General features: G+C 33.0%; 1 protein-coding gene across 3 annotated transcripts in view; it reads right to left on the minus strand.

Annotated features, from left to right (window-relative positions):
- LOC106871755 (double-stranded RNA-specific adenosine deaminase) overlaps positions 1-14,112 on the minus strand; it is a 79,446-nt gene that overhangs the window by 16,172 nt on the left and 49,162 nt on the right. For all 3 annotated transcript variants that reach the window (XM_014918389.2, XM_052968168.1, XM_014918390.2), the window contains 5 exons: positions 7,982-8,126; positions 5,996-6,179; positions 4,302-4,395; positions 1,723-1,878; positions 268-374 (listed from right to left, as the gene is read on the minus strand). In XM_014918389.2, the coding sequence (XP_014773875.1) occupies positions 268-374; positions 1,723-1,878; positions 4,302-4,395; positions 5,996-6,179; positions 7,982-8,126 (686 nt within the window). The remainder of the gene's footprint in view (positions 1-267; positions 375-1,722; positions 1,879-4,301; positions 4,396-5,995; positions 6,180-7,981; positions 8,127-14,112) is intronic.

The raw sequence follows: 14,112 nt of genomic DNA on the forward strand, positions 1-14,112 counted from the left end.
TATACACACACACACACACACACACACACACACATATAGACAGGCATACATGTTTTCACACATAAATATATTCAGAGGAGTTATTTTAAAAACCAATAATGATATAAAAGATGAAAGGAATCCTGACATCTGTAACAACTCATGTAACTCAACACCTTCAGAAAAACACTATTAATCAATATCTGTGGAGACAAAAATATTACCAAAAGATATTTTTACCTGCAAATGACACACAACAACAAATAAATACAATAAAAGTGTACGAACCTCCTTCCACTTTTGTTCGCAGCAATCCTTGTACACTGCTTGAAAAAGTTGGATTATGAATATGCTTGTTTTCCTCCTCCATTTTTGCATTACTTGAGTCAGTATCTCTGTAAATTAGGAATAAATAAATCACCATCATCATTTAGTGTCTGCTTTTCATGCTGGCATGGGTTAGATGGTTTGATTGGAAACTGGTAAGCCAGAGAGCTGCACCAAGTTCCAGTCTGGTTTGGCATGGTTTCTATGGCTGAATGCCCTTCTTAATGACAACCACTCCAAGAGTGTAATTGGTGATTCTTACATGCCACCAGCAAGCGTGCTTTTATGTGTCACTGGCACAGGTGCCAGTTATGTGACACTGGCATTCAGCCACAACGACGATTTCACTTGGCTTGATGAGTCTTCTCAAGCACAGCATATCTCCAAAGGTCTCAGTCACTTGTAATTGCCTCCATGAGGCCCATTGCCTCTAATAATAATTGTCACACATTAATCAACATGTAGCATAGAGATATGTTAAAGCATATTAGTAACATAATTAGGATAAGAAACTGAAATTTCTTTTTGTCAAGCTTCTCATCTTAAAAACTAGTCTACAGAATGGAAATTGAGAAGACAATATATATTAAAATTGGGATAAATAGAATTGTTAGAAAAAGGAAGGAATAATTTTGATGTAGAAAGGAATCATCATCATTTAGCATCTGCTTTCCATGCTGACAATGGATTAGATAGTTTGACCGGAACTGGTAAGCTGGAGAGCTGTACCAGGTTCCAGTCTGATTTTGGTGGTTTGTTTTCTATGGCTGGATCCCCTTCCTAATGCCAACCACTCCAGAAAGTGTAGTGGGTGCCTTTTACATGTCACTGGCACAGGTTATTATTTTTATGATAAAAAATGCTATAAAAGTTTGAGCAGAACCTAAATGGTTCACAACTATTAGAAAGAGATTTATGCTTCAGCAAACAGGACTGCCTTATAACTTAACACTTCATTTTAAATTCTTTTGAAACAACAGATTCCATTTTAAAATATATTTCTGCCTTAAGAAACAAGATTAGCTACAAGAAATCCTGGTTGGAAACTTAACATAAGAAGGCAAAGATCTTTTAAAATGTTTTATGAAATCAATTATATGGACTTTTTATATGGACCAGCACTGGCAAGGTTACCATATAGCTTGCCATTTTTTATATGGAGTTTACTATCCATTCTTTATAACCTAATAATACAAAGTGATCTTCACTGGAAAAAAAAACTAAACAGAAAACTGAAGTATTTTATCTGTAGCTAACTTGTTATGAATATAATATTTTCAGCATGGACCTAGTATATGCTGTGTAAATTTACTACCTTACAATAATCTATGTGTAGAAAGCAATTTTCAATTCTCCTTTTCAGTATTCATGCATATTTCATAAACATAAAATGCAATTGTTTTAAAAAATTATTACCTGGGTGAAAAAAGAGCTCCATCTCCACAAGGAGCAGTAGATATATATAAATGGAATGTTATATTGGTTTTAATCCGGCATATACTACGTTCACCTTTCTCGAAGAGATCATTGGGTACTTCTGCATCATACTCCAGTAAGTGTCTGTATAGATATCTGCAGAAAATAAAATAATAGTTTTGCATAATATTATCAGAAACATTTTGCCACCAATATTTCTATGGGAATTATTTCCATTTTAACTATCTGTTTGAATTTAGTTTATTATAGTCATATTCCAAATAAAACTCAAACATACAAACATACCACTTCTCATGAACAGACAGCTCTTTATTAATTTCTTAAAAGGTCTTATATTTTCTTCACCTGTCACACAATATAATTCAAATACTAATATATCAATACTGATTTATAATACAGATATATCAATATCTTATAAGCTAATTTACATTAAGCAAGTGATTAAGTATATAAGTATCTCAAAACAGATAAGCTTTCTAGGAAAAGCTATTACATTTTTATTTATTTACAATTTACTTCCTTTTGTTTTAGAGAAAATGTCTCCAAAGAAAAGAGTTTGTGATGCAGAATGTAGACACCAAATCTGCAGCTGCAGTAGTACTTGTCATCATCATCATCTGTTAATGTCCATTTTCCAATACTAGCATGGGTTGGATAGTTTGGCAGGAGCTAGCAAGCCAAAGGACTATGCCAAACTTAACTGTCAGCTTTGGCATGGTTTCTATGGCTGGATGGCCCTTCTAATGCCAACCACTTTACAGAGCGTACTGGGTACTTTTTATATGGACCAGCACTGGCAAGGTTACCATATAACTTGGAAGGCAAAGACCCCCTCAACTAAGAGGAGTAATGGTATTGAGGGAGGTAGCTTTGTAGCAGATGATGAGTAGTTAAACTATGATAGATGGACAGAAATAGGTGTCTTGTTGTAGAGGAAATACATGGTTATCCCAGCTGAAATGTGAGAGAGAGTTGAGGGGAGAGAGACAATGGTGAAGACGTGCCCATGCACACCCTCAAAATTCATTATTTTTCCAAGTTCAATTAAGTGGATTCACAAGTCTGTTTCTAGTCTTTTGATTACAGAAAGATATTCCTAAATGCTATTCTGCTATAATGTAAGAATTCTGATTTACTCTCTAGCAGTTGCAAGGTCATATTGTTCAGTTTGAATTATTTTGTGCTATTAAAACGAATGTATATATATATGAATAAAATTCAACCATTTCAAAGTTGAAATTATAAATTTCCCAAATTCTGATATTCATTTCATATTTTGATGCAAAGGAATACTGAAGCTCCCAAATGCACTACCCTGTACTATGAGGTGCAGTGAAATATATTGAGATACTGCAAACACTCCATTTTCTATTTGTTGTATCTTTCCCGGGTTGGAACAATGCCACAAACATAGTTGTTGCTGACATGATTTATTGGCTTGTGCTAAATTAATGGCATAGTAAAAATATAGACTTGGCTTTTTTTATATGTTTTGTTCAGCCTTGGCAAAACTTTGTTGTATAGGTTTTATGGATAATCTATTGTTATTCCTTGAATTTTCCTGTGTCCATTATCTTCTATAATGTTGTACGAGCCAAAGTTTCAGGTAATGCTTTAAGCTAGAGAACACTGTGAATGAAATACTGTGCCAAGTATGGTGAATATCAAAAATATTGAAGAATCAATACTTTTATAGAATATTACAGAAAATGAAAAATTCTTCCATTAAATGTTTTCAGACATGCATATATTTTTTATATTAAAAAAATAATGAAAATATTTCAATTGTTACATTCTGAAATCAAAGCTATTTGCTTTTGTTTACATTTTGGGAAAGCACTTTCTCAGTGACATGGTTATTCTTTACAATAAGATTCAGAAAGTTGTTTAATATCATTAAGCTAATTTGTTCACCTGCTGTTGGTAGGTTGTAGTCAAAATAACTGGAATCTTGATAAAATCTTTTTGAAAACAACTAATAACGTTTATCTTTTACTTGTTTCAGTCATTAGACTGCGGCCATGCTAGGGCACTACATTAATCAGTATTCTTTTGTATTATTTTGATAAATAAAATGTATAAAAGGACAACTACAGGGTATATATCTTTCCTTAAAATGATTAACAGAGAACCTGTCTTCTTTCAATCTTCATTCGAGATGATGACATGCACAACATAACTCAATGCATAAATTACAGGATTTGTGAGTCAAGATATACATTCAAATAAATAATGAACACTAATAATTTTACAAAAACGAAACTAATGACGATGATGATGATGATGATAATAATAATAATTCTTTTTACTAAAGGCACAAGGTCTGAAATTTGGGGGGAGGGGACTAGTTGATTACATCAACCCTGGAAGGATGAAAGGCAAAGTCAACCTCAGTGGAATTTGAACTCAGAATGGAAGGACAGACAAAATACCGCTAAGCATTTCGCCTGGTGTGCTAAAATTTCTGCTGACTCACCACCTTAAATAATAATAATAATAATAATATAAAAGAGTTAACAAAGCAAAACTAAATCTTAAATCTGATGGGAAAAACTTACCTCAGAAAACCTCGGCGTGTGATTATTTCAGCATGAGAGTCATTGACACTGTTGCCTTCCAAACTCAAATGATCACCGGTTAAACAGCGGTTACCTAAAGGTGTAATAGTTTTTCATTTATAACTTGAACAAGCAAACACAAAATACACAGACACATCAAAATAACTGTAATGCTGATTGCCAAAGCTAAACTAAATTCTGTTCTATGTTGCCAACTACATTTATTGTAGTAAGATTTCTATACACCAACCAGATCCATCTTTTCCAAATGGGCACCACCTGGTCGTTTTTTTTTGTTTTTTTTTGCTACACACACAAATATATTGCATGGCAAGATAGAAGTAACATGCTCAACTGTCATATTGCACCTCGCACAGATAATTGCTATAAAGAGCAACTTACAACATAATCTTAATTAAAGACTTTTAGGATACTTCAATGCATTCGACTGACTACTGCTATACCATAGGTCACAATAAGATAAGCTGATGCGAATTTTTCACAACAATACTTATTGCTTTAATGAACTATAAAACATGTCTATAGAAATATAAACATTACACACACACACACACACTTAACTGATTTTTCCTGGGTCTCTTTTAATCTCCTTTCCTCTCTTCTTTCTTTTCCCAGCCTCTTCTGGGCTTTCCTCTACTATCCAAGAAAGGACTATGCCAGAAACATATTTTTATTCTATAGGGTTTTTCTCCTTCTTTGAGCCTCTTGGACTTTTGCAGTTGTTTTTTTATTATTTGTAATTGCTTTGCTTTATCATATGCTTGCATGGATCTTCCATATTTATTCAACCAATACTTTGGATCACTTTAATTCTTGGATTATCTTACACTATAGGTATCATTGGATTACCATCTCAACTTACATTGGATCTTCATCATTGGTCACATACACACAGAGTTCCCCAGCTGTTTTTTGTCTTGCAAGTTACATGGCAACCTCACTAGTGCCAGTGGAATGAGAAAAGTATCCAGTACACTCTGTAAAGTGGTTGGCATTAGGAAGGGCATCTAGCTGTAGAAACCAGGCCAAAGATAACACTGGAGATAAAAGCAGCCCTGTACACACTTACAGACAAAGAAGGAACAGCTGTATATGAATATTTCAACTCTACTTCAAGTTTGGTCAACTGTGCACTTTCATTAACTACCCCTAACACCACTCCTTACAAACCCACTGATATTAATCACAAAATAATATAGGCCAATTTGCATGTTTAATGTCCTTTTGGCAGATAATTGGAATATTAACTGAGGTGATTCACATTAATGGCAAAGTTTCACCAGTAATTAATTCTAAATAATATAATTAAAACTATTTAAACAAATTATCATGTTTCAGCTAATTTAAGATATTACTGCTATCACTAAGACAAAATTAATGTTGAATTTATGCAAATGTTGTAAATATTCAGACCATAAAGGTAAAAAAAACAAAAGCACAAGAGTTATAAATTATATGTTAAAAGACAATTGCAGTATAAATTATTGATCACTGTGATCTTTTTTAGCAATAACTGTTAAAGGAAGGGATCAATTAGAGATCAAATTACTTAAACAATATTAAGTATCATTTGGAATTGATAATTTAATAGTATTATTCAAGTTATTATTACTAAAGAAGGTTAAAAGGGGTCAATAACTTAAAACCTTGATATGAACTTGTTCTTTACTCACCAGTTCCAACACTGATAACAATTCCCGTATCCGTTGGTGATCGCTTCATCACCAAAGCGGCGATTACTTTTCTCCCAGCAAGGTTCTCGGGGATTTGCAAGGCAATATTGTTAAATGCCTGGTGACTCAAGGCAGCCATTTTATCGAAATGTGTCATTTCTGCAGGTGGAATTGTTTTCAATGCCTATAGAGTAAAAATAGATTTAAAAAAATAAATAAAATAAGAATTAAAAATAGAAAATAAAGATTTACAAAGTAATTTATGGCTGTGAGGTTAAGAAACTTTCTTTTGCAACCACATGGTTTTGGGTTCAATCCCACTGCATGGCACCTTGGGCAAGTATCTTCTACTAAAGCCCTGGGCATTGTGAGTGAATTTGGTAAGCAGAAATTGTGTGGAAGTCCACTCTGTGTGTGTGTGTGTGTGCATTTGCTTCTCCACTGCTTAACAACTTGTTTTAGTTTATTTATATCCTCAGAACTTAACAGTCCAGCAAAAAGAGAAAGATAAAACAAGTACCAGACTTCAAAATAAATCCTGGGGTCGATTTGTTCAACTAAACAGTTCAAGACAGTGGCTGCAATCTGATGACAGGAACAACCACTGTAAACGTTAAGTTGCTGAATGAGACTGCAGATCTGAAGCACATATGTGCCTGAATAAATGACAGAGAACAACAGACACATTTAGTGCATCAGTTGTATCTCAATTTCAGTTAGTAGGCAACTGCAACTGGTTAATGTGTTATTGACTCAGTAGAGATAAAAGTATGAAGCCAAATTTTGCAAAATAGATATCAAAACAATAAGCCTTTGAACTACTCAACCAATTTCCTGTCAGTCTAATCAAAGAAGCAATATTTTGTAAGTTGTAACTGAAGTAGTCTGCTGAAGAGTGTGTAGGTATTGAGAAAGACTAAGAAAGTATGACCTCACAATATACAGACATAGTAAGGATAACAGCGTGATGATACATACATCATGCCTGATCAATAACTGATGGTTGCAATTAAGGAAGTTTCATGTCCCACTGGCAGTGGGAGAATAAATATAAACCAAAGCTGGATTAGCAGGTTCATATAATTGTCAAGTTAAATGATTTTTAAAAAGTTGTACTTTGACTCTGGGGTTTGTAAAAGATAAAATACTTCTTAGATTTCAATTAGTAAGGACCTCTGACCAAAAAGAAATTACATCCAAATGTCAAATGTAATTATTTTGTCATAATAAGCTGATTTGTCTGTTATTTTTGACTCCAAATTGGTTAACCTTACAATAGAAATCTTAGATAGTTTTTAATTTAGATAACTTTTGAAATATGAAGCCTTAATCCTTTGCCTGTCCTGTGTATCACATCTCCCTGTTGTCTATGTATCATATATGATACACATTCCCAATTTCTTTCAACAAGCAGAGTAACTTGAGACTTATGGAAGTAAAGTTTTATACTACTCAGAACAGTGGCAAATAGTAATACAGAAAGTAAAAGGGCTAAAAGTCTAAAAACAAGCATGGACATTTAGGCCAAACCTATGAAAATGCTTTGGACAGGCAAAGGGTTAAATCATGAAATTAGTTAAATAGTTGACACAAAATAGGTACATTATCTAATGATTCTTAAAACATATATCAAGATTTTTTGCATAACAAAAATCCTATTATCACATGTAGCAAGTTCTATTAGATTTTTTTAGTTAAAATTGCAAGCAATGAAAATACGTAAAATTACTATATGTAAAATTTATTGAAACAAAAACCCCATGTTTTTTCTTGTTTTTCTATTTCTAATTAATAACAACAGAAATTAGCTTAAACAAATGTAGGATGAAGCCAGTTTTAAACACATTTGGCCAGTGTTCTAAAATCAATATGTTTTTTGTAAATAAAATTGTCAATGAATAAATGTTATCTTTTGCATGTCAATGAATAAATGTTATCTTTTACAAACTGTAATATGAACACAACATTTTTCGGTACAATACTTACTGAGACGGTGTTCTCTAACTGATACTGTCCTTCAGCAATGAGAATGCGCAATGTCAGATCGGCTGCCTCTTTCTTACCATCCTTCTTACTGTTGCACTCCATACTGGGGAACTGGCGTTTACCAAGAATCACGGCGAATTTAAACCTGTGGCGAAGAGAAAAACAAAAAAACATTCTCAATACAATAACATTAAATGTTTTATTTATCACTTCAATCATTGCATATTTTTCAATAAATCACAAGAATAATTTCTAGTTTGTTTTCCTTTGAAGTATTTCTGCTGTTCATCTAAATGTTATTCAATCAATCTGCACAGATATGAAAATATGAACTAAAGCACTGAAAAAAAAAAAAAAAAAGAGAAGCGATTCTTCTACAAGCTGAGACCGCAAATGATTTGATTCCATGTTTAGGTAATTTAATTTCCCATACGTTGTTGTTAAACACCATTTCAGATATTTATAAATTCCTGTTTTCCTTAACATCATTGGCTTGATGCATATAAACTTAACCCTAGTCAACATTGTAGATATTGTAAGGTCTGCTAATGTGAAATAGTAAAATCCAAAGAAATTGGTGCTGGTCTGCAGTGGCAAATAGTAAATATAATAAAAAGTATAAAATAGTGAAGAAAATTTTATGCCATGAGAAAAAAGAGCAAACTAATGTTTCAAAAAGGATTCTTCCTTGAAAAGCGCTTGTGCTTATTGATAGATTGGGAGTACTGAGAGAAAAAAACATATAACAATAGAGAATCAAAGAGGAGGGGGCTAAAGAGAGGAAGAGAGAGATGATGAGGGAGAAACTAGCATTATGTGATAATTATTGTTGTTGTTTAAGTTGCATGGAATCTACTCTTCTGTCTTGGCACTGTTACAATGGTGTGTGTGTGTGTGTGTGTGTGTGTGAATACATAAATACACACAAACATACACAGATATAATCAATAAAGTGACACCTCCTAGCATACAAAGTTCTAATATGTTTCTTCACCTTAAGAAGAAAAGAAATTTACATGACACCAAATGCAGATTATAAGTTGATTGCAGCCTAACTTAAATTTCAGATAGTCAGTCTACTCTTATATTTTGTAACTGAGTTTCAGCATTGTAGTCAAAGATGGTTGGTAACATTTTCCTACTAGACAGCACTGTACACAATACATTTTGCATTGCTAAAAAAAAATGGTTTCTTTGCAGGAGTGTATTTGGAACATTAGTGCCAGTATTCTTCTAATTGTGGTTTGTTTCTTGTATCAGACCAAGTTTTATTTTCAGTGACATTTTGAAACAGGATTTTCCATCTTTCAGATCATTCCAGAATACTTAACATACTCTCAACTATTTCTTCTTTAATACAAAAATAAGCTACCAAGCTCCAGCTGTCTGTTGTGGCTTGGTTCTACAGCAGGATGTCCTTCCTAACACCAACCACTTTACAGAATGTACTGGGTGCTTTTTACATGTTACTGGTATGGGTGCCTTTTATGTATCACTGGCACAGGTGATCTTTACATGTCACCAGCATGGTTGTCCTTTATGTCTCGCTGGCATAGATGCCTTTTGTGTCACCAGCACAGATGCCTTTAATGTGTTGAGAACTCAATATAAGTCTGCTATATATTAGTTCAATCCCTTCTTTGTAGTCTTATTGTGGCATAGTCATTTAAGAAATGCTGCAGTCTTATGAAGTCTCTTGCTTCTTGAGGCTCTATTCAATAACTAAATTCAGCTCTCATATCAAAATGCTAACCTCTTTAAATAGTATGGCTCACATGACCATTTAGTTGAGTCACGTGACTCAGTAACTATGTCAAGCTTGCAAAACTACAATACAAGGAATCTTATATCTCTTCTTCCTTTTTTATAAGATATATAAAATTCCCACTATATATTCTTTTTTTCAGACTCACTGCAATTGGCCTGCAATTGGCCACACAAACTATGTGTGGTCACACATCCTGAATAGTCACATAGATTAAATGTAAGCACACAGCATGTCCAGTTATACAGACCAAGTATACAGGCCTGTTTTCCTTTCTTTCTTTTTTCTCTCTTTTAGTAGTCATAGCCAAATTACTTGAGACTGATTAACTTCTAGCACATACAACCCTAGCCACTACTTTTCAGCACGTTCTATTATTTTTCAATAAAAACACATCTGAAAGTATGCATCTTAGGTAATCATAAGAAACTATTTATTACATTATTCCACAACAGGTTTCCCATGTATTTATTAAAACTTCTTTGTTCTATTGATTAAGTTTACTTTCCTCTCAGTACCTAGGTTTTTGACTGCTGCTCCTTTCTTCCCTTTTTTTTTTTTACTTTCTCTTTCTTTGTCCATCTGAAGACAAAGTGTTTACATAAGTCTAAATATATAGTATTGACTAGAAATGTATAGATATGTTCATGCATGAGTGTATATCTGTGTTTGTTTATGCCTGCACTTCTATGAAAATAACAAGCTAGAATGGGTGATGTTGTCATCTTTCCTGTTGACAAATTGTCCACTGGTCTTGCACCATCAAAAACATGTAGAATAAGAGATCCCTTGAAAAAGAGGTGAAGGTTAGCAACAGGAAGGGCATCCAACTATAAAACAATGCCTCAATAATAATGTTTGTCTAACCCATGCTAACAAAGAAAAATGGACACAAAAACAACTAAATGAACAAATTTTCACATATTTCCTCTTCACAACAAAGGCAAGCTGCCATAGTACCAACAATGCTTGAAGTACATTTTGATAATGTGCTGGACACACTTTGTTAATATTCCAAGCTGCAACAGTATTACAATTGCTTAATGTGTTGATTTGCAAAGGAGTCAGATGTTTCTTGTGTCTCTCTACTGTTATAGTCAGAGACCATACATTCTTCTATTGATCTGAAATACATTTATCCCAGTTCACAGCATCTGTTATTACCTATAATACTATACTATATTACAAAGTCTTCTCTTTACACTGCCTGTAAAGAGATTTCAATAGCCAGAAATGACTTTCATTATGACATACTTTAAATGCTGTGAAAAAAAAAACAACAACATTTAGTCGTGTTTTAACCTGCAACAAAAGACAAAGCACACATGTTACACACCATCATTTTCTGTAAGCAGACCAAAGAACTCATCGGTATTAAACAGTAATATTAAGAAACTTCAATGCTGCCTCCTTCAACAATAATATTGCCAATGATGTTATTTTTATTCACTCTTCACATGCATAACTGCACACACACACACACAACATATATATCCATATGTATCATGCAATCATCCCCATCTTTATCATCTTGGATTTATGAAATAATTTTCCCTGCTGAAAATTAAACCTAACATCATCTACTGCATCCTAATTTCCTTGACCTAATTCTGCTTCATGCATTCTTTATCCCCATCTTGCAGCTTCTTTTTTCATCCAACAATATTGATGTTACATGCCACACTTACACATACACACATGAAAATACACATACACAAGAAAAACATATATAAGTAAATACATATACATATTAATGCACTGAGAAAAACAAGCTATCAGAAGATGCCATATAAGGGATATCTGCAATGATTCAAACACTGATTTGAAGTTAATAGTCATAGAATAGGCAAACTAAGAAAATTATGGATTGAAATAATTGGACATATTCTAAAAATATTTATATCAATATAAGAATAGAAAAATGAAAAGGCATAAAATATGCTAGCATAGAAAAAACTAATAATACTGAAAACATCTACTTATACATATTTGTAGCATAATGAGTAATTAGTTAAACAGCTAGCTAAACAGAGTGATACATAAATTCTCGTCATATCTGGTAATTTTTATCTTTCATCAAAACTGGTTATTATTTTTGTCTTTCTACAGCTTCTGCTCACAGTTTTTCCTTCCCAAACTCCTTTCTAGCTCATTAATTTCTAATGATTCCTTGATAGGCAATAAGAATTCCTTAATCTTTAGTAGAACATACAGAAAGTGATAAAGTCTCATGTATTAATTCTGCTTTTATACACTCATCAGGCATACTAAACAGCACACAAAAATTTTACATCTTCCAAAAAAACTATTTTTTCTCTGAAATTCCTCACATACCAGTACATTTTTACCAAACACTAATTCCTCATTTCAAATTCAAGCTGATGCTGTAACTAATCTTTTATGCTAAGAAAGCTTCTTCTTTGGAATGAAAAATAAAAATGTTTTCCTCATGATAGATTTCAAATGCATTATGTCATATATAAGAACAGAACAAGAAAGAGCAACTAGGATTACAACTCTCCTGTGAGAAAACACATTTTCAGTAGATACTGAATATAATAGGAAGAAATGTCAAGCATATGATGAGGAGAGGACAATTCAAAACCACTGAGAACCATAGGATTTGGCTGAAGCACTTGCAAAACAAGTTCAAGAACCCTGAAAAATCCATCATGCCTTGCTTCTCTTATGAACAATAAGAGCCAAGTCAAGCTGCCTCGTTACTTCTCACAGGGTCAATACCATTACAGTAATTAATTACAGGATCAATGCCATCACAGGTAGTTAAGCTCAGATGAAGGAGGAGTCTGTTCCAACAGGACTCTGCTCTCTGCCACATGGTCCTCATGACCAAAGGAGAAGCTGGCAGAGAGCTTGCATGGTCATGTGACCCCTAACATATGGTCCCTTAGTTCTCCCATTTTGAACCCCCTACTACAATATGTGGGGAGTCAGCAGAGAGACCAGCAACCCAGGGTAAGAAGGATTTGTCATAGATTACTGTTACAGGTGTAGGGTGCATGGGTGGAACCCACTTGATCTGCTTTGCCTTCAATTGTTACAGTGGGGCCATCAATGGGGATAAGGGTGGCTTTGTTGAACAGTAATTTGGAAATCACAAAAAAAATATTGATTGACTTTGCTTTCCTTCTATCTTTAATTTAACAGGCTACACAAGAATAAAGAGTGAAAGCAAAACAATTAGTATAAATCAATAGATTGTAATTTGCACTTCAATATAGTTGCACAAAGTTAATGTCATTTGTTTCCATGTCTGTTTTTCCGTGTTAACATGAATTACATGAATATGTTATTGGGGCATTATTTTACAGCTAGATACCCTTCCTGTTATTTTCTTCTTCTTTAACCTTCTTTTTTTTTTTCAAGTTTCTTATTTCATGTCTTTGAAGTTTAAAGCCAGCAAATGATTTTTCACAAGAAAACAATGTAACTGCTTGTAGCTCGTGATTTTTGGAGACGTGTAAATGAGAGAGCAAATGTAAACAAGTACACAGATACACATGCACATGTACACACACACAACAGATTTCTTTCAGTTTTTGCCTATTAAATCCATTCACAAGGCTTTTTATAAGTTTATTCCTAAATAAGCATAAAAGTTTAAAATAACAAAAAAACTGTAATTATTTTTTCATCAAACCTAAGAAAACCATGTATGGTCTTCTGTTATGACTAACAATACAATAAAATCTTAAGCAGATCTAACAGCTAATTCATTCAAGAACCAGTGCTTGCAACATATTCATTCATTCTGTAACCCAATTAAATATAAAGAAACAACTTTGTCAGAATACATTAGGAAGCTTAAAAGCAAAAAAAAAAATTATTTGCAATATTATATGGAATTTAGATTGCAGAGCTAAAGTGTCTAAAAACCTCACATATACCATATGTGCTATGTAAATTGGAAGCATTTGAGAGCCAGTTTCCCAATATTCCTCTATTAAAAAAACATTCTGAACAGATTATGAACAGCATGCATAGAAGTTATTGAACTCTAAAATTTTTAAAACTTTTCCAAACTCAAGTTTCCTAAATTCTAGCTTATATGGTCGTTTTAGTTCTTCCTTTTCTTATTTTTCCTTTTCATTTTTTTTTCTTTATGCATTACATATATTATGAAATGATTTCAGGAACGTTATATATCTAAGTATCTGTATTAAACAAATGTGTAACATTTTACAATAAATAATATTACATCGATAATATGTTTTAGATTCTAATTGTCATGTATTCTTTTGAATAAAAGATATTTCTATTACATAATATTGGTCTTTATGGCGTAATGAAAAGAGATAACATTATCCATACATAAAAAGACGGAATTCATTCATTGTAGCAAACA

The sequence above is a fragment of the Octopus bimaculoides genome, chromosome 5 (assembly GCF_001194135.2).
Source record: "Octopus bimaculoides isolate UCB-OBI-ISO-001 chromosome 5, ASM119413v2, whole genome shotgun sequence".
In the NCBI taxonomy this organism is placed as follows: Eukaryota; Metazoa; Mollusca; class Cephalopoda; order Octopoda; family Octopodidae; genus Octopus; species Octopus bimaculoides.